Source organism: Sorex fumeus, unplaced genomic scaffold (assembly GCF_029834395.1).
Source record: "Sorex fumeus unplaced genomic scaffold, SorFum_2.1 ptg000098l, whole genome shotgun sequence".
Lineage (NCBI taxonomy): Eukaryota > Metazoa > Chordata > Mammalia > Eulipotyphla > Soricidae > Sorex > Sorex fumeus.
In genome coordinates this window covers 86,795,360-86,821,904 of record NW_026606155.1, presented here as the reverse complement: position 1 = coordinate 86,821,904, position 26,545 = coordinate 86,795,360, and the positions used below count along the sequence as shown (strand labels likewise).

General features: G+C 39.5%; 1 protein-coding gene across 1 annotated transcript in view; it reads left to right on the top strand.

Moving 5' to 3' along the window:
• The window catches only part of TTBK2 (tau tubulin kinase 2), a 137,664-nt gene extending 111,863 nt beyond the window's left edge, over positions 1 to 25,801 (top strand). The window contains exons 11-16 of the mRNA XM_056134271.1: positions 443 to 600; positions 6,034 to 6,250; positions 9,899 to 10,110; positions 14,439 to 15,027; positions 19,610 to 20,877; positions 24,131 to 25,801. Coding sequence (XP_055990246.1) covers positions 443 to 600; positions 6,034 to 6,250; positions 9,899 to 10,110; positions 14,439 to 15,027; positions 19,610 to 20,877; positions 24,131 to 24,581 — 2,895 coding nt within the window. The 3' untranslated portion in view covers positions 24,582 to 25,801. The remainder of the gene's footprint in view (positions 1 to 442; positions 601 to 6,033; positions 6,251 to 9,898; positions 10,111 to 14,438; positions 15,028 to 19,609; positions 20,878 to 24,130) is intronic.
• Positions 25,802 to 26,545: the final 744 nt, after the last annotated feature.

The following is a 26,545-nucleotide window of genomic DNA, read 5'->3' as shown; positions in this document are numbered from 1 at the left end:
CATTTTCTTAGTGATCCCTTCTCTATTCCAGCTGCCTTCTCCCCTTTGCTCATGAGGCAGGCTTCCAGCTATGGAGCAATCTATCTGTCATGTGTATCTAATATCCTTAGGTGTCAGCCTCATGTTGTTTTATACTCCACAAATGAGTGCAGTCTTACATGTTTTAAGACAAAATGAAAATAATGAAATGAAAGGTAATATAAATTTAAAAAGAGAACAAATAGACCATCTTCCACATCTCAGTGCTCTCAATTTTCCTCAGTTGAGTATCTCAGTTGATTTGAAAACAGCATTAATTCATAATCATCATCCAGATAAATTTTATTCAAATTCCTCTGTTAGTACCATTAGTTTTCACAACCAATTTCTGGGTCTGGGCTACTTTCTCATAGAGTGACTGTATGCTGATGACTTATTCTGCTATTTTTCCTTTATGGTTTAGCTTCTTACATCAGTGTTTGACAACAGTATCAAGACCTATGGAGTAATTGAGAGTGACCCTTTCGACTGGGAGAAAACTGGGACTGATGGCTCCCTGACAACCACCACCACCTCTACCACCCCTCAGTTACACACCCGCTTGACCCCGGCAGCAATTGGGTATGTCTTAGACAGATTCTGGCTTTATAATTTTAACAGAAGTGTCCTTGATTTTATTTATATTCCCTCAGATAATCAAATGCTGAGACATAGGGGGAAGCCTATGAATTTCCTTGAATGAACATTGCTTTTGTAAATGCTTTTATTTATAATTACCTTTCTTAGAAAGTATTTTTAGATCATGCTCAGAAATGGGAGCTTAGAGCTTATATGACTTGGTAATGTGAAAATTCCAGTATATTTTCTTCAAAAGGAAAAGAGACAGTATATTCATTTCTGAATATGTGTGGGACCCTAAAAAGACTGAAAAGTAAAAGTGAGGCCTAGAAAGATAGTACAGTAGGTAGGGTTCTGGACTTGTATGTAGCTGACCTGGGTTTGATCCCCAGCATTCCTTATGGTATCCCTCCACCTGGCCCAGACCTCCACCCCCAAAAAAGTGATTTAAAAAATATATTAGCATGATATGTTTCCACTGTCTTGGGCTTTTGTTTTGATATTTTCTTTTCTAGATGCATTAAAAGCAGTTCGTATTTTGTTTTATTTCTTTATTTTAGTTTGCTTTTTTCCCCCCTGGTCATTTCACCTGTTCTAGTTAGTTAAATTATTTGTTTTTAAGAATGTAATTAGAGATGACCAGGGAGACAGCTCAAAGGGCTAGAGCCATACTTTGTATGCTGGAGACTCAAGTTCAATCCCTGGTATTTCATGGCCCTCCCCACCCCACTCTCTCTGCAGAGGGAGCTGGGAGTAGCCCCAGTTCTGCTAGGAGTAGCCCCCCAAACAACCTGCAACAAAAAAGTAATTTGGGCAAAATCATTATAAATGTAAACTTACTGGGACACTTTATCACTAATTCTTTGCCTTGATTTTAGGATCATTAGAGCTTATGGAAATAGAAAAACTCAAATGGACTGTTCCTCCTGTTCCTCTCTCACTTCACTATTATAGTTGTAAGACTTTATAAAACAACATAATAAAAATTGTGAGCATGAGGAGATTTAGAGTGTAAAATATTTATATAAAAATAAAATATATTTTAATTTTTATATAAAAATAAATATCAGGGACTGGAGAGACAGTACAACAAGGTAGGGCATTTGCCTTGCACAAGGCCAACCTGGGTTCGATCCCCAGCATCCCATTCACTGGCTATCTAGTGAGTTTCCAAATATGGAACTCTGAGTAGATAATTTAGTTACCTTTTATGTTTCTTAAAAATACCCATTCCTCAGATCCATCCTGTTCTACAAAATCATAATGTATAAAGGGGTGTCCAGAAGTAAGTGCATATGCAGATATTTTCTGCTTAGTGGAGTTTAGGCCACTACTAGAGCCCAGCCCCACCCCAACTACAAAAGAAATAATCCTCATGCTTAAGTGAATCATCTAATATATATATAATATATATTAGATGTGTGTATATAGTATATGTGTATATTATATCTGTATATGTATATACCAGATACACATCATATATCATATATGTGTGTGTGTGTATATATATATATATATATGTATCAGTATTAGTGAATGAGTTGAAACCAGTGTAGAATTCCTGATTCTTGAGTAGAGCTTTTTCTTTCTCATCCTTTAATAGTGCTGTTACATATAAATAAGTCTCAGATTGCAAAAATTCAAGTAGGATTTCTGAATAGCTGACTGAAGATTGTTTAAGTTTGTATCTCCTAATGTTTCTTAAATCATACTGAATAGCAATAAAAAACTATATCATGACCTTAGTATAATTGGAAGATATAGGGTGCCAGGCTTCAAAATAACATTTGGGGGGGGGGGGTTAGGGGCACACCTTATGATGCTCAGGGCTTACTCCTGGCTCTGCTCTCAGGAATTACTTAGGGGAACATATGAGATACTGGGTACCAAACCCCATTCAATCAGATGCAAGGCAAGTGCTCTACCCATTGCACTCTCTCTCTCTTTCCAGCCCCTCAAAATACCTTTTAAGTGAAAAAGAAAATACCAAATTTTCACCTATTATCTCTTTCTTATTTTTTGTTGATTTTTCGATTTTGTTTGTTTCTTTTTGGGCCACATCTAGTGATGCTTAGGGATTACTCCTGGCTTTGTGTTTAGGGATCACATCTGGTGATGCTCGGGGGGTGCTGAGATTCTTGGTTGGCCATACCCACTGAACTCTTTCTCCAAACCCCATGCATTATAGCTCTTGTTCCCCCTCACTTAACTACTTTAGTTGTAGGACTTTATAAAACAACATAAAAATTGTGAACATGAGGAGACTTGGTAGTGTAAAAGATTTATATAAAAATAAAATGTATTTTTATTTTTATATAAAAATAAATATCAGGGACTGGAGAGACAGTACAATAGGTAGGGCATTTGCCTTGCACAAGGCCAACCTGGGTTTGATCTCCAGCATCCCATATGAACCACCCACCACGCTCTGCCAGGAATAATTCCTGAGCACAGAGCCAGGAATTACCCCTGAGCATTGCTGAGTGTGATCCCAAAACAAAACAAACAGCCCCCCCCCCAAGAAAAAATGATAGCAATTTGAACAGGCAAGATGATACAGAGAATTATTATCTCTAACAGAATCAGAATTGAGTTCCAAGAAGAATGAAGAATTGTAAAGAATACAGTAATTGCAAAAATATTATGTCTTTCCTACTCCCTTTTTTTTTCTGCTTTTTGGGTCACACCCGGTGATGCACAGGGGTTATTCCTGGCTCTTGCACTCAGGAATTACTCCTGGTGGTGCTCAGGGGACCATATGGGATGCTGAGAATAGAACTCGGGTCAGCCGCATGCAAGGCCGATGCCCTGCCCACTGTGCTATCACTCCAGACATGTCTTTTCTACTTCTAAGGGTGAGATTAGAGAGTCAATGAAGAGCTTCAGAGCCCTCATCCAAGGGCTGGAGTTCTGACTTTGTTGGAAGGATATGTCCATCACTTACTGGATAGTAGGGAGATTGCTGAATTTTTAAAAATTCTTACCTCTATAAATTTTTGGAAATCAGTCCTCTGGAATGCCCACAAAAGGTCTCTGCTGGAGGCTTCTCATTAGAGGCAGACTACTACCAAGTTTCAGGCCATGGGATTGTAGAGGGAATTGATGGCTGCTGCTGGCTGCAGTTGAAGGAACAGAAGATGCCGCGAAGTCGCAGGAACCTTGTGTTGGGAAGAGACACATTCTAGAGAAGTTTGCCATGCAGTTAGAAACTGAGACAAAGTTCTTTCTTTTGTAGTGTCTCTCCAGTGCCATCTCCTAACAAAGGTCCATTTCAACTAACAAAGAAAAACATTTAATAAGATCTGTTTTCTCAGAAGAGTCAAAAGTGTGAATTTGGAGCTAAATGGAAGGTTAAAAGCAAATTAAAATTTACCTATAAGACAAAGGAGAATGCTAAAAATCAGAGAATAAAGATCCTACCTGACTAAATTTGCTAACCTGGCAGAAGAAACTGATTTAACCATATTCTAAAAACACTTTGTTTCAACAAAAATTAATAAAAAAAATTAAGTTTTATAAAATGTTATTATAAAAAAATCAGAGAAAAGCTAATACATATTTACTAAGGAAGTTGTCTTAGAAAACTAACCATGAAAAAAGAAAACTAAGATAAAAACCCCAGGTGGAATTAAATATAATCATGTCTTTGAGTATAAAGATAACTACCTTAAATCAAAATTTAAAAATGAAGAACAGAAATAGACCCCAAAATTGAAGTTGAAATAAAGAAACAGGAAATGAGTAGGGAAAGAAGATATGTGAGTTGATTAAACTCAAGAAAGAAATTAAGGAAACAGTTGTCTCAGAATTAGAATAAATTACAAAGGAGATAAGATGAAAAGGGCATTGAATAAAGAGGAAACCACAAGAAAATGGAAATTAAATAATCATTAAATAGATTGTAGAGAAAGCAATGCAAATACAGAAATAACATCCACTCTCAATATCCCTGGAAAAAAAATACAAAAACTATCATTTAAAACTGAGAGCCTCTATAGTAAAAGGTTAAATTGAAAAGTAAAAGGAACTAAGAACGCTCAAAAAGATGTCTCTTCCAGGCCAGAGACAGATAGCTATAGTGGGGAAGGTGCTTGCCTTGCAATGGGGCCAACACTGTGAATTTCCCTGTACAAGAAAAGGTCATAATAACTTTGCATGAAATTCACCTGACTACCTATCTATACAACACCATAGGCTAGTTCTCTTCTTTCATAACTGACTTTGATGCTCACACAAGGTTGCAGTGCTCACATCCTTGGTCCTGGTGCTCACCAAGGTTTGCACTCCTTGAGTTGTGAGCTTGCATATGTACATGTAGAGTCAACACCCAGTGCAGGCATGCAAGTTACAATTACAGTGCTTCCTAGAGGACTCTTCCATGCTCATGTACATGCTCACCAGTACTCACACTTCTGTGCTGTGCACGAGTATCTTTTTAGTTGCCATGCTCCCTACGGATCACAATCCTTTACACACAACAGCCTCACTGTGTCAGGGATCACAGACAGCAGACCTAACAGCCTCAAGTGGCAGAGTTACCAGGATTGCACTGGTGCATGTGGACACCGAGGATTTGAACTTATTACTGTACACTTGTGGGCGAGATACTCTCGGTAGCTTGCCGGGCTCTCCTACCCATGACGTATTCAATATGCCAAACACAGTAACAACAAGTCTCAAAATGGAGACGTTACTGGGCCTGCTCAAGCAAATCAATGAACAGCGGGAGGTCTGTACACTTACAATCCAGGCATTCTAAAGTACCGTACTGTCCTTTTCTGGGTTTTGAAGAGATATTTCTGATTTTTAAAATGATTGGCAAATGAATGGGGTACTGTCTTACAGTTTGTTTTGAGGATTTGAGAACCATACCTAGTGATGCTCAGAGATAATCCACATTGGTGTTCAGAGGATACTCCCAGGCAGTGTTTTGGGGCAGGCTGGGGTGGGGGGAATGATACACACATGTTAGGGATTGAACCGAGGCCTCCAACATGCAGAGCATGTACGTTAGCCCTTTGAGCTATCTTTTTAACCTCAGAATTTGTATTTTAAAAGTAATTTGAGGGGCTAGAGTGATAGCACAGTGGGTAGGGCGTTTGCCTTGCACGCATCCAACCCGGGTTCGATTCCCTGCATCCCATATGGTCCCCCGAGTACCACCAGGAGTAATTCCTGAGTGCAGAACCAGAAGAAACTCCTATGCATCGCCAAGTGTGATCCAAAAAAAAAAAAAAAAGTAATTTGAAATTCCTACTAATCAAAGTTTTGCTTTGTAGATTTGTCATGACCAAGGCTTTTTGGCTTATTTTCTTTCACTATAAAATATTATCTAGACTTCATCTTTTAAATCCCAGAAACAAAAGCTTGTATAGTCTCATAATAATTTCTTATTTTGATCTAACCTTAACTTATTTTGTCACCAATTCTTTTTAGAATTGCTAATGCTACTCCCATCCCAGGAGACTTGCTTCGAGAAAATACAGATGAGGTATTTCCAGATGAGCAGCTTAGCGATGGGGAAAATGGCATCCCTGTTGGTGTGTCACCTGATAAACTGCCTGGATCTCTGGGTCACCCTCGTCCTCAGGAGAAGGATGTCTGGGAAGAGATGGATGCCAACAGGAATAAGATAAAGCTTGGGATTTGCAAAGTGCGTATTTCTTACATGGGAAATGATAAGATATTTATCATGCCTATTGTTTTTCTCCTTTAACATAGCAGAGTATCATGATTCTGAATTTTGGCTGAGTCGGGCAAACATTGGATTGCTAGTTCATATAATTTCTGTGATTTGGCTAATTTTTCTCATAACACTCAGGAATTAATCTTTATCCTGTATTTTTATGTAAAAGACTGATGTAATTTTGTACACACTGAGGTTAAAAGTAGAGATATTCATTCTTGCCATATAAAGTAACAAGACTTTTGGGCCCATTTATTATATGGACCAAAGGAACTATGAGCACCCGTTCATTCCGAAAACTGTCTCAAATGAATTTGGAAGCTGAGGGTTGGATGTGGAAATCATCAATCTGATCATGAGATGACAAGTGAATGTTGAAACTTAAAACAGTTTTTTTTCTTCATTAGAATTGCAAAGCAAGTGTATTTGTAAGGTTTCCATATTAAGTATTTCATTTTTAATCATGTTGAAACAGATTATCCCAAAATTCTCTTGGAATTTACTGTTGCTTTTCATTTCCAATTTTATAGAAGATAAAGGTAAGTGGGATGAAGAAGCCATACTTTAAATTACTTAGTTATTGGTGTTTCCTAATGTTTTTTGTAAGGGATCAGATGGGGAGATTAACTTTATCAAGATAAAAAGACACTAGACTCCGTAACATTATTGCTAGCAAGTTGACCAGTCATGTTTTATGAGTCGAAAATAAATCTGGAAAAGAATCTTCAATGATCACTTTTAAGGATCTTGGCCTATTTTGGGATAATATCTATGAAATTGTTAAACAGAATATTAAAAGACAAAACTTTTCTATTGTCTCCATTTTGAAAAACATATTCTTTGCATAGATATGATTTGTTGGATTGTGATCTGTCCATTATCTATGCTTTATCTGGGATAACAATCAGAAATAAGTCAGAAGTAGTTAGAAAGCCAGAAACAGCTTTTTGTAGTGTTAACTGTGATTGTTCATGGCCTTAAGAGCAAATTCTTGTACCAGTTTAAAAATTAAAATAACAATTAAGAATGTCACTCTTTAGTGACAGTCTATTGGCATTCTTAATTATCAGATTAATAGCTATGTATATGAGTAAGAGAAGCACTCATATGACTATTTAATTCTATTTAGTTTTCTTCTTTTTAATTCCTGGATCCATTAATAATAAAAATTAAAAATAATATTAAATAAAATTAAAATCATCTTTATTTCAAAGAAATTAATTTGTTTATTTTGGATTACACATGGTGTAAAATCTTAGCACACCGAAGGTTGTGTGTTCACGGGCTCTCTGGACGGCTGTATCTCACCACCTGTGTTCAGTGCTCTTGAGCCTCTGTGTGTGGCCTGGATCAGGACAGCTGTTGGCCAAGGGCAGATGAAGGAAGAAACGAGGGCCAGGCTGGTCGATATCAGTTGTAGTTTATTCCAATCCTCTTCACTCCTGTCTCTCCTCTGCCTCCTTCTCTCCTGGGCCCCAATCTGGAACCTTTCTCCTTCTGGCTCTGACTCTGGATCTCTGGTGCCCGAGCCCTCTCACTTCTGACTCTGCTCTCCAAGTTTACAGTCTTAGTTTATATAGCAATCATGTAAGGCAGTGACACAAAGGTGGGTTGAACATTAACAGATCAACAAAGAGAGTTAAGACCACTCCTCCAGGAGATTAAACTCAAGGATAAAATCTCATCTAAAAAGATTACTCCAGATTACTAGGAGATCCGCTCAAGGGTGGGATTCTAACAAGGGTATGTTCTTTCCTCAGCTAGTAATCTACTTAAATAGTTGTAGTAAATCTACTTCTGATATTTTTAGCAATGTCATTCTGTGTGAGCACAGTAAGAGATATAAACATCTCACTATACATTCCACAGTCATCAGGCCAGGTTAGTCTTCCTAGCCCCAGCAGGGTCCTAGTCTCGTTGTTACTTACTTTTGGATCATGACAGCATTTGTCCATGATCATGCCCTCAACTTATAGTTGAGTATCGTGGCTCTTTGGCCTGGCCCATTTCGATGCCAGGGTAGCTCACAGCTTGCCCTGGGTCCATTCAGTCCCTTGTCGGGACCCTGCTTGTGAGGTGCTAGGAACTAAGGGCGACTGAATCAAGAAAGCAGATGCCCAGGAGTCAATATTATTTGGAGTTCAATCAGCTCCCATGTTACAAAGCATAATATTAACTGTCTTCCTGTGTCCATATAGAAAAGACATTGCTTTAAGGTAAACTATGCAAAGGATATAACTTACAGTACGAGTTCAGTGTCCTTAGAAGGATCTGATCTTACAAGCTAACAGAATCTGATTAGGGACAAAAGGTGATTAACTGGCTGGGGAGGAGAGCACATAAAAGAGTTTACAGATAAACAGAGGAATGGGAGTGACTTGGGAGCACTGGGATGGGTGTGACCTAAGCTACCTGAGAAAGGACAAAACAGTGTTATCCTACACTCGGGACTCACTCATGACTCTGCACTCAGGAATCACTGCTGGCAGTGCTTAAGGGACCATATGGGGTACAAGGGATCAAACCTGGGTTGGCTGCATATAAGACATGCACCTTACCTGCTGTACTATTGCTTCAGCCTCTCCTTCCCCTTTGAAAATAGATTTTGCTCAGATAACTAGTTCTTATTATTTTTTTGTGGGGGACAGGTGAAGGGGAGAAATCACATTTAGGGTACTCATGGATCACTTCTGGAAGTGCTAAGAGAACTATATGCATTGCCAGGGACTGAACTTTGGGGTTAGTTGTATGCAAGGCAGATATCTAGATATAATAGCTAGATATAATGCAGAAAACCAAGGTAATTAGGCATCTTTTAGACTGTTGTCTAGTGCCAGAAAAAAAAATTTAAAGTAGCATTGAAACTAAGTATGTTAAGAAAACTCATTTTGTTCTTTTTTAATTTAATTTTATATTTTTATAAAGTAGTTAACAATATTTGAATACATTTAATACTTGAGCACCAATCCCACCACCATTACACCTTCCCACCACCATATTTTGAATGTTTCCATCCCGAACCCCAACCCCTGCTCCAAAGCAGAACCAAGATCATTTATTTTGTATTGTTTGTTATGAATAAACTGCTGAAAATGCTCCAAAAATTTTGGTTAGAGGACAGTGTTTGAATATTGTTGTATATCACCAGGGGCTATTAAGCCCTTCTATAAGAGATTACTAATATGTTGTTAAGGCTTGAGGCTTTTGTGTATGTGTGAGTGTGTGTGTCTGTAAAAATATATTTCCCTCTAAGGTTGGTTACCTCCTACTTTAAACCCCATTAAGTGTGTGGTGCACTACTCTTGGAGTATGAGTGGTGTGAGGTATGAGATGTGGAGCAGCCATGTGGTCTAGGGATAGGTTCAGTTATGGGTGAGGCTCAGCCCGGGCATGTGGAGAGTGGCCATGAGCATGACAGCAGTTTAGTTCCGGAGGTAGAAAACTCATTTTTATAAAGGGTCAGTGAAAATGTAATGAAGTAAGCTGATTAAAATATCATAATCATCTGAACCTTGATCCTAGTTGTTTGCTGCAATATTTTTAAAAACTTCAGTGTTTCCTCCCATGTATAGTAACTGGAAGGGCTTTTGTGGTTTTCTTTCATATTTTGTCTAGGCTGCTACCGAAGAGGAGAACAGTCATGGCCAAGCAAATGGTGTTATGAATGCTCCAAGCCTTGGTTCACCAATTCGTGTTCGCTCAGAGATTACTCAACCAGACAGAGATGTTCCATTGGTGCGAAAGTTACGCTCCATTCACAGCTTTGAACTGGAAAAACGTTTGACCCTAGAGCCAAAGCCAGACACTGACAAGTTTCTTGAGACCTGGTATAAAATAGTTTTGTTTTTTTAAGTTACTTAGATGATACTATTTTTGTTGTCATTTTCATTATTCCTAGTGCACATTGTCTTTCAGTTAAGAAGTTCTTGCATTTCTGTGGAACTAATTGGACGGGGCTCTCATTTTCAACCATGTTCTTAATTGTCATTCTATCTTGTGAACTGTTTACTAACACTGTTAGAAATTCTCTTGCAAGTCCTTAAATGCTGGGAAGAGCAGAGAAAGCTGTCGCCTTTTTCCCTAGTAGATACAAGTGAGTCTTATGACATTCAGAGGGTGATCTCTTACTGAAATAGAAAAGAAATAGAGTTGAAAGAGAGAGTATGTTATAAAGATGGAAAGAGACAGGAAGGTGAGGGAGTATGGAAAAAAGGGAAAACATAATTCATACAATCAGTAACAGTACTGTAAACAACAGTACAAAAACTTACAAAGCACTTCTCACAGAGACAGACTGAAGGGTGGGAGGTGAATTGTAGGGGGATAGGGAGAGGGAAGTGGACACTGGTGAAGAGATTGCTGATGAAACATTGTGACTAAATTTTTTAAAAATTATACAAAACAAACAATTCAAATCAAGGTAAGTACTGTAGGAAAAGTTTACATTAGTAAGCTTAACATTCTACATAGAAATGAAAAGAGAACTTTGAAGAGCTCTACATAGGTAATAAATATTTGTAGTTCATAGTTCTAAAGCCTACTGCCTCCAAATTTTGATAATAAAACAAATACTTTTAATAATTCTTAATTCTTTTAATAATTCTCATACTATTCAATATACATTCCTGGTGGCTACTGTTGACAATAAAATGTTAGATTAGAAAGACTACATATTTAACCAATATGATAAGTACTATGTAAATGCAATTTAAGCTTCAGCCATACAGCTTCTACTTTCAACGCTCCTTCATCTATGCATGTTTTTAAATAGTAGAGTACATACCGTGAATGAGTAATGCCCTGGGTTTGATATCCCCATCCAAACAATAAAGCTTCATGTGGTTAAGAATGGAACTTAAAAAGGGACTCCATATTGGAAGAGCTGAAAGATAAGAAGCAAAGTTGAGAACAGAAGTAACCCCATGAAAATGAACCCAACCTTGGACAGTTCGAGGAATTGAAGCATCTATTTTTTTTTTTGAAGGGGGTGCGACCAAATGGGATGCCAGGAATCAAACCTGGGTCAGTGGCATGCAAAGCAAATTTCCTACCCGCTATACTATTGCTCCAGTGAGACTTCTAATTCTAATATAAGGAAAGGGAAAAGTATACAGCTTAAATTATTTTCCTGCAGATGAAAATAATTTAAGTCAGTTCTTAGAACCATTATAGCCAGCTACTACCAGTCACACCAGTGCCTGTCCCTCAGTCAACAGAGATTCGTACACTATCAACTGCCTTTCTCTCCAACAAAATTAAAAGTATATCCTGAAGCTACCCCCAGACCTGGGTTTGATATCCCAATCAAAACGGGAAGCGGGAAGTGGGGAGAAAGGACTGCAAAGTTTAAGAGAATTCCGAGAATGACCACCAACTGGGAGCTCTTTGGCATTATTTTGGCAGTGTAGGAAGATGCCTCGTTGACAACATCAACAAGGAATACGATCGACTGGTTCAGCACCTTCATGACTGCGTGAGAAATGCCAAGAGTGGGAAAGCCACAACAGATGCCTGTCTTTGAAACTCTTTTTTTTTTTTAATTTTTATTTAGTGAGACATCATGAGGTACAGTTGTAGACTTACAAATTTTTGTGCTTGGGTTTCAATTATACAATGATCACATACCCATCCCTCCGCCAGTGCCCATTTGTCTTTAAAACTCTTGAACTCATTCACCAACCTGATTTGGCGCAAGCCTCAGGCAATAACAAGCTAATATCTGAGCTCAAAAAGCTGTGCAGAGAAGCGATAAAGGAAGACCTCAAAGAGAGAAGAGCAGCAGTGTTGGCCAATGTGGCAGAAGCCAGGAAAAGTATTTGGAACGCCCGCCTGTCCTTCGCCAATTACAAGACCAAGATAACTACTGCCCTCCGACGTCCTGATGCATCTATCACATCTTGCAGAAGGGCAATGGAGAGTATTATACATGATTTCTACTCAGATCTCTTCAATAGCCATGTCCACCTGCCCACATACCAAATTCTGCAGGATGGATATGTCGTTCTCAATGTTCTACCTTCTGAAATCCAACACACCATTTCATTGATAAAGAAACATACAGCACTCGGTCCAGACAAGGTCAGACCCAAACACCTGAAGAATCTGCCGCCGGTACTCATCAATAAACTGGCTCGGCTCTTCACATGCTACCTCTCTGAATGCAAGGTTCCATCCCAGTGGAAAACCAGCAGGACCATTCTGTTGTACAAGAAGGGAGACATCCACAAAATTGGCAACTATCGCTTGATCCGCCGGTTATCCATGATCTACAAGTTGTTCATTTGAGTCATCCTGAATAGAATAGGCAGAATACCTTAGACAAAGGACAACCATGAATAGAATAGGCAGAATACAGATGAAGGACAACCATGTGAGCAAGCCGGGTTCCGAAAAGGATTCAGCACGATCGACCATATCCATGCAGTAACCAATCTCATTGAGGTTTCACGGGAGTCCAAGATGCCGCTCTGTGTAATGTTCATCGATTTAAAGAACTCCTTTGATTCTGTTGAGACTGAAGCAGTCATCGAAGCCCTAGCCAAACAGGGCATTCAAACTCTACATCAGGATCCTTCTCAAGCTGTATTATGAATTCACCACCAGGATTCACCACCATTCTACAGGGAAGTGATCATCGATGTAAAGAGAGGGGTTTGGCAGGGTGATACCATTTCACCGAAACTCTTCAGTGCCACCCTCGAGAACATCATGAATGACTAGAATGGGAAGAAATGGGAGCGAAGATAGATGGTCGGCAACTATACCACCTCCGCTTTGCTGATGACGTTGTTCTAATAACACTAAACATTAGCCAAGCAGCACAAATGCTGGCCAACTTCGACCATGAGTGTGGAAAGGTCAGACTGCAGCTGAATCTCAGCAAGACAATGCTCATGAAAAACAAACTAGTCCCTGACATTCCATTTGCTCTCATTGGAACGAACATCTCTGAATGCAGCAGCTATGTGTACCTGGGTTGAGAACTCAACATGAGGAATGACTTGGCGCCAGAACTGCGCAGGAGGAAGAGAGCAGTGTGGAATGCATTCAAGAGCATCAAAGAAGTTGTTAAGAGGACGAAGAACCTCCGCCTCTAGGCACATCTTTTCGACTCCACCGTTCTTCCTGCACTAACATACACCTCAGAGACCTGGGCCCTACGAAAACAGGCCAAGAACGCTATTTGGGTATCCCAAAGAGGAACCGAAAGAGCTTTGCTTGGAATATCACATTTCACTCAAGTTGGTGAAGGAATCTGGAGTTCCGATCTCCGTCGATGATCAAGAATAAGGGACGCTGTCTCATTTGCCAAGGCGTCAAAAATCAGATGGGCTGGACACATAATGTGACTTAGAGATGACCGTTGGACTAGAGCTGTTACTGACTGTATTCCACGGGATGTCAAAAGGATGCGTAGCCGCCCACCAACAAGATGGTTGGACTTCTTCGTCGAAACCCTGAACAAACGGTTTGAGGCTCTTTGCGTTCCTGGAGCAAGCAGATGCCATTGGGCTACACTAGCACATGACAGGGATGAATGGAGACTTGACTGGCGCCCACTCGAGCAAATCAAAGATCAGCGGGATGACAAGTGATACAAGTGAAGTGATACCCCCAGACCACCATCACTTTTTCCTTTACCACCATATGTAGAGCACTGTGTGCATAGTGGGGGTGTGTATGATCAAAAAGGCATGGTACCTTCACTTTTTAAAAGACCTGCCTTAGAATTTTATGTGAATGAATATACATGCATTTCTGAAGTTTAAAAGAAAAAGATAGTAATTATTAGCCTATAAAAGGCTAATAATTTTATATGGACTTCTTGGTGAGGCAAAATCCTTTTTGGTAAGTTGCTCAGTCACTCAGAATAAGTGCAGAATAGTGTGATTGCATTGGTAAGGCAAAAGTGGGATGCACCACACAAGTCAACTCAGTTAGGTTTCTCTTCAGCCACAGAGCAAGAGAGTCATCCTCCTCTCATAGGTTTCATTTTCCAGAGGATTTTAGCACGTAGAAACATCCACCAGTGAAATTTTCTCCATGCTATCTCCCTTTTTGTCTTGTGTTATAACTATTAGTTCTGTATAGTGCTTATAGAGTATATAAAAAAATATTTCCTTAGGACATTGAGTAACTTCTCTTTGTTTTTAAGCCTGGAGAAAATGCAGAAAGAATCCAGTGCAGGAAAGGAATCTCTTCTCCCTTCACTGCTTCATAAGCCGTGTGTTCCTGCTGTCTCCCGTGCTGACCACGTCTGGCACTATGATGAAGAATATCTTCCAGATGCTTCCAAGCCTGCTTCTGCAAATACCCCTGAGCAGGCAGATGGTGGTGGCAGCAATGGATTTGTAGCTGTTAACCTGAGCTCCTGCAAACAGGAGGTTGATTCCAAAGAGTGGGTGCTTGTGGACAAAGAGCAGGACCTTCGGGATTTTAGGACAAATGAGGCTTTAGGCCATAAAACAAATGGAAGCCCTTCTGATGAGGAGCCCGAAGTGCTTCATGTCCTGGAGGAATCACCACAAGATGAAAAGTTCCGATTGAGTCCTTGGGCAGAGAATGATCATTTAAAGAAACAAACTTCAGGTGTGGTCTTAACACTTTCTGGGGAGTGCCCTGCCATTGCTGCTTCAGAACAGTATACAGATAGGTTAGAACTCCAGGCTGGAACTACAAGTCAATTTATTGCAGCAACACCCACGAGTCCAATGGAGGCCCAAGCAGAAGGACCCCTAACAGCGGTAAGAAATTTGTTCCTGTCATTTTCCTCTGTTACACACTGAGGGTGCTATTAAGAAATGACTACTAGGGCCAAGGATATGGCTCAGTAGTAGAGCACTTGTCTTGCATATGTGAGGCCCTGGGTTCAATCCCAGGCACTACATATTTCTCAAACACCACTAGGAACAGATCCTGAGCACTGCTGGTAAGACATTAAGACAAAATGTCTTTTGATCAAATATGATTCTTCAGCAGAGGCCTGATTTTGGCAAATAAGGGAATGATGATGGACTAAGTTCTATAGTCAACTTACATGAAAGTGAGGTTTTTGTCAGATACTCTTATCACTTAATCACTTAACTTCCCGTTAGTCGGCGATTTGCTCGAGTGGGCGCCAGTAACGTCTCCATTTGTCCCTGTCGCGTGCTAGTGTAGCCCAATGGCATCTGTTCGCTCCGGGAACATGAAGGGCCTCAAACCGATCGTTCATGATCTTGACGAAGAAGTCTGAGCATCTGGTAGGTGGGCGGCCACGCGGTCAGATACTCAATACAAAAAAAAGTCATTCCAACCTAATTTCAAAATAACGTATCTATACCATGAGACTTGGGAGAAAATGCAGAAAGTATCTGACGGCCGCGTGGCCGTCAGATACTCAATACAAAAAAAAGTCATTCTAACCTAATTTCAAAATAACGTATCTATACCATGAGACTTGGGAGACAGCAGATAGGGCTGGAGTGCATAATTAGCATGCAGAAGTCCTAGGTTCAAGTTCAAGCACTGAGAGTGACTCCCAAGCACCAGGCTGCTGGTAGCCTCTAAGCACCACTGTGCATGGCTTCCAAAACTTAAAAAAGAACAAGCAAAAACAAAAAAACACTTTTAATTTTATATTTAGACTAAAGGAGTAGTTGCTATGTGTAATCAGTAGTGATTATGTGTAATTTAAAAGTTTTAATTGTAGGAGCTACAAAGATAGTATAATGGGCAGGCACTTGCCTTGCATGTGGCCGACTTGGGTTTGATCCCCAGCATCCCATATGGTCTCCTGAGTGTAGTTCCAGGATTGATTTCTGAGTGCATAATTAAGAGTAACCCCTGAGCATCTCAGGGTGTAGCTGCAGAAAACAACACAAAATAAAATTGTAATTGTAGAATTTTAAATGGGAAGGCATCTATTTGTCCATCATGGTTAAATGCTATACACTGTTACAAGGCTCGGACTTAACTCTTGTTTCCTAACTGTTTTGTAACATCCACCAGGAAATTGCTCATATTTTACATTTCTCTTTCCAATTTCCAACTTTGGTGTCTAATGATTAAAATATAATACTAGGCCTCACTTTTAGAACTTATGCTTCAGTATGTCTGAGATAAATACAGGAATCTGTATTTTAATAAGCCGCTAAAGACAGTTGTGATGCAGATTTTCTGCAAAGGAAAATTTGGAGGAAATTAGTGTTTTTATTCAGTCTGGGCAATAAATTGTAAGTACCAGAAAGAAGTTACATTACCAGTAACCAGTAATGCTTCCCTCTAATTGTCAGAGCAGCATGAGCTTCATTTTAGTCAGATGTGATGATGTAAGGAGTTGTGGTACACAAAATCAGGCTCCAGCAGGCATATCTGTTTTTATCTGGGAAGAGTACCAGGCTTCCTTAAATTCCATATTCATTTAGTATCCCTCTCTTTCAACTCAAGAGAAACAACATTGTTCTTTAAACTAACCTGTTAACCTATAGTTGGATGATGAATTTTTTTTTCATATGCTTACTGGCTATTTTTATATCATCTTTGAATATGTCATCTTTGTTTTTGGCTTGTTTGAACCTGAAGAATGCTCTATGTATCTTTCATATCAGCCCTTTGACATATTCTGTGTATTTGTTCCAGACAGTGGAATGTCTTTTTATTTTAGGTCCCATTTCTTTCACGGTGCAGAAGCCTTTTAGTTGAATGCAGTCTTATCTATTTGTTTTTGCTTTTGTTTTTATGGTTGAAGATCACACAGAATCAGTATTTTGAGGAGTATGGCCTATGTTTTCCTCTGTGTATTTTATGGAAGCAGGCTTGCTGTCAAAGACTTTAATCCTTTTTGAATTAACCTTTGTGTTTGATATGAAATAGGAATCCAGTTCTTTCTTTCTTTTGCATCCAATTTTTCCAGCACCAATTTCTAAAGGCTTTTCTTTCTTTTTTAAAAATTTTTATTTAGTGATACACGATAGCACAGTGGTAGGGAGTTTGCCTTGCACGCAGCCAACATGGCCGACCCGAGTTCGATTCCTCCGCCCCTCTCGGAGAGCCCGGCAAGCTACTGAGAGTATCTCGCCCGCACAGCAGAGCCTGGCAAGCTCCCCATGACGTATCCGATATGCCAATCACAGTAACAACAAAGTCTCCAATGGAGACGTTACTGGGCCCACTCGAACAAATCGATGATCAACGGGAGGGCCTTTACTTTACTTACTTACACCATGAGGTACAATTTTTATTTAGTGAAACACCATGAGGTAAAAATTTTTGTGCTTGGGTTTCAGTTATACAATGATCACTGAAAGTAGACGATAGAACAAACATGATTGCCACTTAAAGAGGTTTTTCTTGCTCCACTTCATGCATTCATCCCCTTTGTAGTAAACTAACTGCCATACATATGTCTGAGGGCTTATCTGAACTCTTGATCCTATTCCATTGATCAGAGAGCTCTGTCCTTGTATAGGGTCCAGGAGTGCAATTCCTGTGGGGTTTTTTTTTTTTTTTCAGAATTGGTTTGGCTATTCTGGGAGTTTTATGGTTCCATGTGAATTTTAGAAGTACTTGTTCTATTTCCTTAAAAATACTATGAATTTTGATGGGGATTGTTTTTGCAGTCTGAATTCTTTTAGGCAAAACAGTCATTTTTACAATGTTAAATCTTCCAGTACTTAAGTACATTTCCTTGTCATTTCTTTCTGATTTATAATTTTAGCTGAATAGGGCTTTCACCTCCTTTGTTAATCAATTCTGAGATATTTGACCTTTTTTTTAAATGGTTATATGTGATATAGTTTAAAAATATTCTCTCATCTGCATCATGGTTTATATATAAGGCTGTTGAATTTCTGTATTTTAATTTTTTAACCTGATACTTCATATTCATTTTTTATTTTTTTAACAATATAAGTATATTGTTTGGGGAGTCTTTTAGTGGAGTGTTTAGAGTTTTCTAAAAACAATATCATGTCATCTGCAAATAATGATAGTTTACTTCTTTACCATTTTGAATTATTTTGATTTCTCCTTGCTTAATAGCTGTGGGAAGAATTTCTATGTTGAATAGTAGTAGTGAAAGAGGACATCCTTACAAGTCAACAGAGTTTGATTTGGGGATAAAGGTGATTAACTGGTTGGGAAAGAGACCCCAGAGAAGAAGTTAAAGATAGGAATGGGAGTACCTCGAGAGCATTGTGAATGGTGTAACCCAATAAATCTTAGCTCCCTAAGACCAGGGAGAAACGACAAACCAATGTTATCCTACAAATCCCCATTTTGGGGGGCTTTTTATCATAAAAGAATCTTAAAATCTTATTGATTGCTGGCTGGAGCAATAGCACAGTGGGTGGGGCACTTACTGTTCAATCCCCAGCTTCCCTTATAGTCCTTGAAACCCACCAGGAGTGATCCCAGAGCTCAGAGCCAGGAGTAAACCCTGAGCACTGTAGTGTGTGGTCGAAAAACCACAAGAAAAATTAAAAAACCAGTCTTGTTGAATGCTTTCTCTGCATCTATGGAGATGAGTATTTGGGTTTATTTTGTTTTGTTTGGGGGCCACACCCAGTGGATTAATGTAGTGTATCTCATTAATTGATCTGCTATAATGAATGCTGCATATAATTCATTTGCTTATAATGAATGTTTGTATATAAATAGTCTATATTCCTGGGATGAATCCCATTTGATTGTGGTGTTTTGTGTGTTTATTACAATTATATTTTCTAGGAATTGATTGAGGATCTTTGCATCCATGTTCATCAGGGATATTGTTTTGAAATTTTCTAGTACTTTGGGGGGGGTGCTGGAGCGATAGCATAGTAGGTTGGGCATTTGCCTTGCACGCAGCTGACCCAGGTTCAATTCCTTCACCCCTCTAGGAGAGCCCAGCAAGCTACCAAGAGTATCTTGCCTACACGGCAAAGCCTGGCAAGCTACCTGTGACGTACTTGATATGCCAAAAACAATAACAAGTCTCATAATTTGTTGTGAGATGTTAACTGGTGCCTGCTCTAGCAAATCGATGAACAGTGGGAGGACAGTGCTACAGTGCTAGTAATTTTTTAGTAATATCTCTGTCAACTTTTGGTATCTAGGCAATTCTAGTCTGCTAAAAAACTAGAAACTAGAGGATTAATTCCTGTTTCTTTTCACTTCCTGGAATAACTTGTGGAAGATGGAAGTAGGTCTTTGGAAGCTTAGAAAAACTTCTATGATTCCATCTGACCATGGGATTTTATTCTCGGGGAGAATAAGTTAGTATTTAATGTACTAAATCTCAACTCATGCATCTTCATTAATATTCCACGTTAATGCATTTTGATGTTTTCCTTTTCTCTTTTTAAGATTACAATTCCTAGACCTTCTGCAGCATCTACACAGTCAACTTCTGGAAGCTTCCACTATGGTCAGCTGCTGCCAGAGAAGAAAGATCTTCAGCCCATGGAGCCAACTGTTGAACTTTACTCTCCAAGGGAGAACTTTTCTGGCATGGTGGGGACGGAGGGTGAGCCTCCTAGCGCAGGAAGCAGAACAGACTTGGGAGTTCAGATAGATCATATTGGTCATGATGTGTTACCCAATATTAGAGAGAGTGACAAATGCCAAGACCCCAGATCAAAAGACCTTCTTGACCATAACAAACTGGCTATGAAGGAATTTGAGAATCTCCCTAGGGAGACTGAAGAGAAAAGCATTCTCCTAGGGTCAGAGAATGAAGATGAGAAATTAAGTAAAGGGCAACAATGTATTGAAATTTCCTCCCTCCCAGGAGATTTGGTAACTCTGGAAAGGGATCGCTCAGCTACTAGTGAACCTCTTGATGCGACAAAAACACAAACTTTTAGTGTGGTGCCAAATCAAGATAAAAATCATGAGATAATGAAACTTCTGGCAGTTGAAACTTCAGAAGTTTCTCCACGACTCACTGACTCACATGGTGAAGGCCAGGTTGCAGCAATACAAAAAAGCAAAATTTCTAAGGATGAAGAGAGCAAGAGTGAAGACTTGCCAGGTTATCAAGGAGATCTATCTACTTTTTTGCACCAAGAGGGTAAGAAAGAGAAAGTTGCTCCTACAAATGGAGAATTATTTCATTGTGTTTCTGAGAGTGAACATTGTTCCCCATCCAGAAAAGATATGGTTAGGTCATCCCTTGCAACTAGACACAGCCGAATTCCTGTTTTAGCACAAGAGATAGACTCAACTTTTGAATCATCCTCTCCAGGCTCTGCAAAAGAAAAGCTTCTCCAAAAGAAAGCCTATCAGCCAGATCTAGTCAAGCTACTGGTGGAAAAAAGGCAACTCAAGTCTTTTCTTGGGGATTTCTCAAGTGCCTCTGATAAATTGCTAGAGGAGAGACTAGCCACTGTTCCTGCTTCCTTTTCTGAGGAAGAAGTCCTCACTCCCTTTTCAAGACTGGCTGTAGACTCACACCTGAGCAGGTCAGCTGAAGAAAACTTTCTGTCACCCATCATCTCCCAGTCCAGAAAGAGCAAAATCCCAAGGCCAGTTTCATGGGTTAACACAGAGCAAGTTAATAGCTCAACTTCATCTCAGTTCTTGCCTCGACCACCACCAGGGAAGCCACCCACCAGGCCTGGAGTAGAAGCCAGGTAAATCTCTCTGCTCTCCATTTCAAGTATGAGCATTCTTTCTGTCTGCTTGGTTATAATATGTGCGTGATATTATCTCTTTGTTGCCTGCCTCTGATCATCTACTCCCCTTCCTTGATTTTCCCTAGCCACAGATAGTGGAAACCCCTAATTTCCTCAATTATAGCATTTTGTAAAGCATTTTGCTCTGTGGTTTGAAAGGAAGAAATAGGGTAGGGTTTCTAGCAGTGCTTATCAACATAAGTTAAATCTTCCCAATCCATGTTAACTAGATACTTAGCAGTTTTCTAGCTTTGTTAATCAGAATTTCAATATAAAAGTATAATGACAGGGACCTGAGCAATAGTACAGTGGGTAGAGGGTTTGCCTTGCACGTGACCAACCTGGGTTCAATCCCCTGCTTCCCATATGATCCCCTGAGCACTGCCAGGAGTAATTCCTGAGTGCAGAGCCAGGAGTAACCCCTGAGCATTGCTCGGTGTGACCCAAAAAGCAAAGACAAAAATAAATAAAAGTATAACATCAAATATTATATTCCAGTGAAGAATACTATATCCATAATTGGATTAATGGGCCCTGATAATAATGCCATATATGTTTATGATGAATTTAAAAGATCATATTGATATAGGCTATCAATTATATGGACATATGATATATATAGCCATACATAATAAATATATTTTAATAATTACCATTTGGTAGCCCGGCAAGCTACCGAGAGTATTCGATATGCCAGACACAGTAACAACAAAGTCTCCAATGGAGGCGTTACTGGGCACACTCGAGCAAATCGACGATCAACGGGAGGGCCTTTACCTTTACCTTATTATTATTTAAATATTCAAGCATGATCATGTTTTGTAGAAAAGGAACATTTGAGGAGATGACTTTTTTTTTTTTTTTGCTTTGCTTTTTGGGTCACACCTGGCGATGCACAGGGATTACTCCTGGCTCTGCACTCAGGAATTACCCCTGGCGGTGCTCAGGGGACCGTATGGGATGCTGGGAATCAAACCTGGGTCAGCTGCGTGCAAGGCAAACGCCCTACCCGCTGTGCTATTGCTCTAGCCCCAAGAGTGCTTTACTTTAAGCCATTGGACTAGAACGTTCTAAAGCTTTGGAGAAGGAAGGCAAAAAGGTCGGAGATTGATTGTAGTGTCAGAGAACCCAAAGGTCTCATGCATGGTATGGGTCTCATGTATGGTATGAGCCTCTACCACAGAGTCACAATTTTGGCCCTTAAAAGGATGGTCTTGTGATGGGGGGGAAAAAAGTGAAAATAAAAGTATACTAGTGTCAAAGATACAGTAAGTCTCTTGCCTTGCACGCAGGTTAAGGCTCTTGCCTTGCACGCAGCTGATCTTAGTTCTCTTTCTGAGGCACCTCATATTATTATTCCCTGAGTGCAGAGCCAGAAGTTTCCCCCTGAACACTCTAGATATGGCCCAAACTGATCAAAATGTATTTACAAGAAAACTATAGCCTATTTCAGATAATGCAGAAATTGGTCTCCATCTGTTACAAGGATTTTTGGAATATGTTAAAGTGAGATTTTAGGGCCTGGAGAGATAGTTTAGTGGGTAAAGCATTTACCTTAAATGCAGCCTCCTGTGTTCATATGGCCCCATATGGTTCCCAAGCACTGCCAGGAATAACCCTGGAGCACCATTGGGTGTGGCCAAAAAATAAAAAAGCTGAGATTGTATCTGTATCATAACCCAGTAGAACTTGCTGCTTTTAATTAAAATAAGATTAGTTTAGACTTTCTTTAGGGCTTCAAGTTCAAGGATAACTAAAAATTGGATTTGAAATCTGGTCTAATAGGACTAGACTTCTACAGGAAGAATGATAATAAATGGCAGTCACTTAGATAAACTGCTGTTTATTATCATTTTTAAAGAGGTGATTCCATATCACCATCCTCTATCTTTCTGCTTGCTTCTATGCTTTCATAGATATGGTATGCCAGTGGCCTGAACTGCTTCGGAATGTAAATAAATCTTTTGCGTGTGGTGGTGGTGGATTTTGGGACAACACCCAGTGGTGTTCAGGGACTTTACCTGTCTCCAACTAAAGTTTTTTAACTAAAAAAAAATTTTTTTTTTGCTTTTTGGGTCTCACCCAGCGATGCACAGGGGTTACTCCTGGTTCATGCACTCAGGAATTACTCCTGGCGGTGCTCAGGGGACCATATGGGATGCTGGGAATCAAACCCGGGTCAGGCCGCGTGCAAGGCAAACGCCCTACCTGCTGTGCTATCACTCCAGCCCCTAACTAAAAGATTTTAACTGAAAATACCACATCAGTACTGAGGGGACCATGTGGTACTGGGGAGTGAAATAAGGTCAGCCACATGCAAGAGAAGCTTTACCCTTTACTGTCTCTGGTTCAGCATATAAATCTTTTTTTTTTCACTTCAGTTTTTTTAATTGAGTCACCGTGAGATACATAGTTACAAAGCTGTTCATGATGAGGTTTCAGTCATACAATGATCCAACACCCGTCCCTCCACCATGTACATTTCCCACCACCAATGGCCCCAGTTTCTCTCCCAACATCCCACCCCCAGCCTGCCTTTATGATAGGCTCTCCTTCCTTCTCTCTCTCATTTCTCTCTTTTCTCTCTCTCTCTCTCTCTCTCTCTCTCTCTCTCTCTCTCTCTCTCTCTCTCTCTCTCTCTCTCGTCTCTTTCTCCTCCCCCCCACCCCTCTCTCTCCCTCCCTCACCTTCTGGAAACATATAAACATATAAATCTTAATTGTCATTTGTTACTTAATTTTCTTGTGTCCCCTAAAAAGTAATACTTGAACCAGGCCAAGCATGATATAGATACTGTAGAGCTGACCAGCCGGGACTTATCAGATCTTAGAACTTACCTACTTAGGTCCTAAAATTAGAAGCATGTTTCTGCCCTCAGAGGAAGGGAACATATGAGTACTTCTGAATGTCAGTGCTTCTGAATGGCAGGCATTAACTGAAGACTTGATTCACCACACTTAGCTGCTCAGTAAAATTCTGAAATATTCCCAGTAAAAGATGGAAGAGGTTGGCCCAGGTCTTACAGCTGCTGCGTGAACAAAGTAATTTCTCTGTTTCCTTTTTTGATTCAGAATATATATATATATATATATATATCATATATATGTTATATATATGATATATATCACTATATATATAGTGATTTGCAACATTGTGACTTTCTAGAGGCTCTTGAAATAAATTGAAAATAATTCTTCTCTATTCTTTTAAGACTCCGCAGATATAAAGTCCTAGGAAGTAGCAATTCTGACTCAGATCTTTTTTCACGCCTGGCCCAAATTCTTCAAAATGGCTCTCAGAAACCTCAGTGCAAAAGTCCAGGATCCCCTCACAATCCAAAAACACCACCCAAGAGTCCAGTTGTCCCTCGCAGGAGTCCCAGTGCCTCTCCTCGAAGCTCTTCTTTGCCTCGTACATCTAGTTCCTCGCCATCCAGGGCTGGACGGCCCCACCATGACCAGAGGAGTTCATCCCCACATCTGGGGAGAAGCAAGTCACCCCCCAGCCACTCAGGATCTTCCTCTTCTAGGAGGTCCTGCCAACAGGAGCATTGCAAACCCAACAAGAATGGTCTGAAGGGAACTGGCAGCCTCCACCACCATTCAGCCAGCACTAAAGCCCCCCCAGGGAAGAGTAAGTCAGCCAGTAAACTCAGCAGATAGGGGCTGGGCTGCATCTTTGTGAAAAGTGTGAGATCTTCCTCCTAAACCCGATGCATGTGTGTCCCTGTACTGTCTATTTAAAAAATCAGTGTTGATCTTCTCTTGCAAAAGAAGGTAACATGATAAATTATTCATAAAAAGACATAAATATATGATAAGGAATTTCTTAAGGCAGACAGCAAGCAGAAAACAGAATCAATGCCTTTGCATAGGAAGGAGCAACCTAACAAAATCCAAGGAGGGAAACTCATTAAATGAACTTTCATTTTCAGCTGCCTTTTAAACAGGAGGTGAAGGTAGGAGGTAGAATGGAAGTTTAAAGGGTTTTGCCACTTTTTAAAGGGTCTACTCAAAGTTGTTATAGCACAAGTAAAACTTGTTTTAATATTTTCTTTCAGAACTTCCCAACCTTAGAGAGTAAGTTAAGTATTATTTTTATATTAGAGTATGTAAGAAGTCTATTCTTGAAGAGCCAGTTATCATACAGATTTGACTTCTGTTGTGTATCTGGCATATCAAGAATTCACACCTTTACTTAGTCTCATTCTTAGTAAAATCCCTGGATTTCACATTTATCATTTAGTATTTTTCACCTGACCTGGCTTCTTTTTAACAGTACACTCTAATGTGTTTTCAGCAGCATATGCTGAGAATTGTTTTAGTCCCCTAATATTTCCTTTGGAGCAAAGTACTTTAATGTATTATTTTGTGAAAAGTAACTGATGAAATTTAAGAAAAGGAAGCTTAGGTAAATCTCAATAGAGCTACTTTGCAGCCTTTAGTGCTAAATTTAGGGAGAGAGGATAGTGTATGGTAATCCCTTCCAGAGAGAAGAATCTTCTCCCCCCAAGTTTCCTCCTTGTGGAAAGAAAAACCGACCAGATTAGACCTCTGCTTCCTCAATCTTTTAGGTATCAACTATTTGTAATATCAGCCTCCAAGATAATACCAGGGAAGTACAATGCTATGGAATGTGACTTTGCTTTTAGAGATTTAGGGAAAGAAATTAGGAATGTTGTTGAGGTTTATAACCCTCAAACTTTATATTTTATACATTTAGCCAATAAGGAATGAGTATCTGGGAAAATAAATTTAGACCCAATATTTATCTTTAAATGTTTTGTTAGCTGCTTTTCCTGTGCTTTGATTTGATATTTTGGCTTCTTGACCTGATTTCCAAGTAATCTCAATTTAGAAAGCTTGAGAAGGATCATACTTGTTCTAATCTCACTCATGATAGCAGAGATCAGGTAAAATTAAGTCATACTAGACTTTTAAAATGGGTTATTTTTTATTTTGTAGGTGTTTTGTGTTGTAAATACTTTATTAAGGTCAGATAAATTGGTCTGCTTGCTGTTGAAATTTGCCTTCTAGCAAACATCTGTACTTTCTCTTTGACCTTGTGTTTGCTGCCAAACCTAGTATGGTTGAATTGGGGGCGGGGGGAGAAAGAAATATATTTCCTCACCAAGTGAACATACTCAAATGCTGCATCAATGCTGCCCTGAAGCTGCACTGAACTTAATCCTGTTCTCTTTATCTGTGTCGAGCTTTTTAAAAACAAAACTCAAAACACTATTGAGGCATCTATGGTCTCCCATAATAAATGTAGCATAATGTGGAATTTTAATTTCTCTTCACTTTCAGGCACTACAGAGGAATGCAATAGATGAGAAATATTTGCTGTTTAACTAAAGCAATTGTAATATTGGAAGACCAATTCTTCTGTATTATATTGTATAATAGTTGCTATAACACTACTTGCATGTATTTATGATAAATTATATAAATATTTATAAATATATATAGAAACATATGCATATATACTCATTCTTTCTCATCCTCCATTTGTAATTTCCAGACCACAGATGGATGAAATCCTTTTTTATTGTGTGCCTCGCGTACACTTGGGCCTTGCCTATCTTCATTTTCTGAAAAATACCTTCTTGGCATGTGAACCTCAA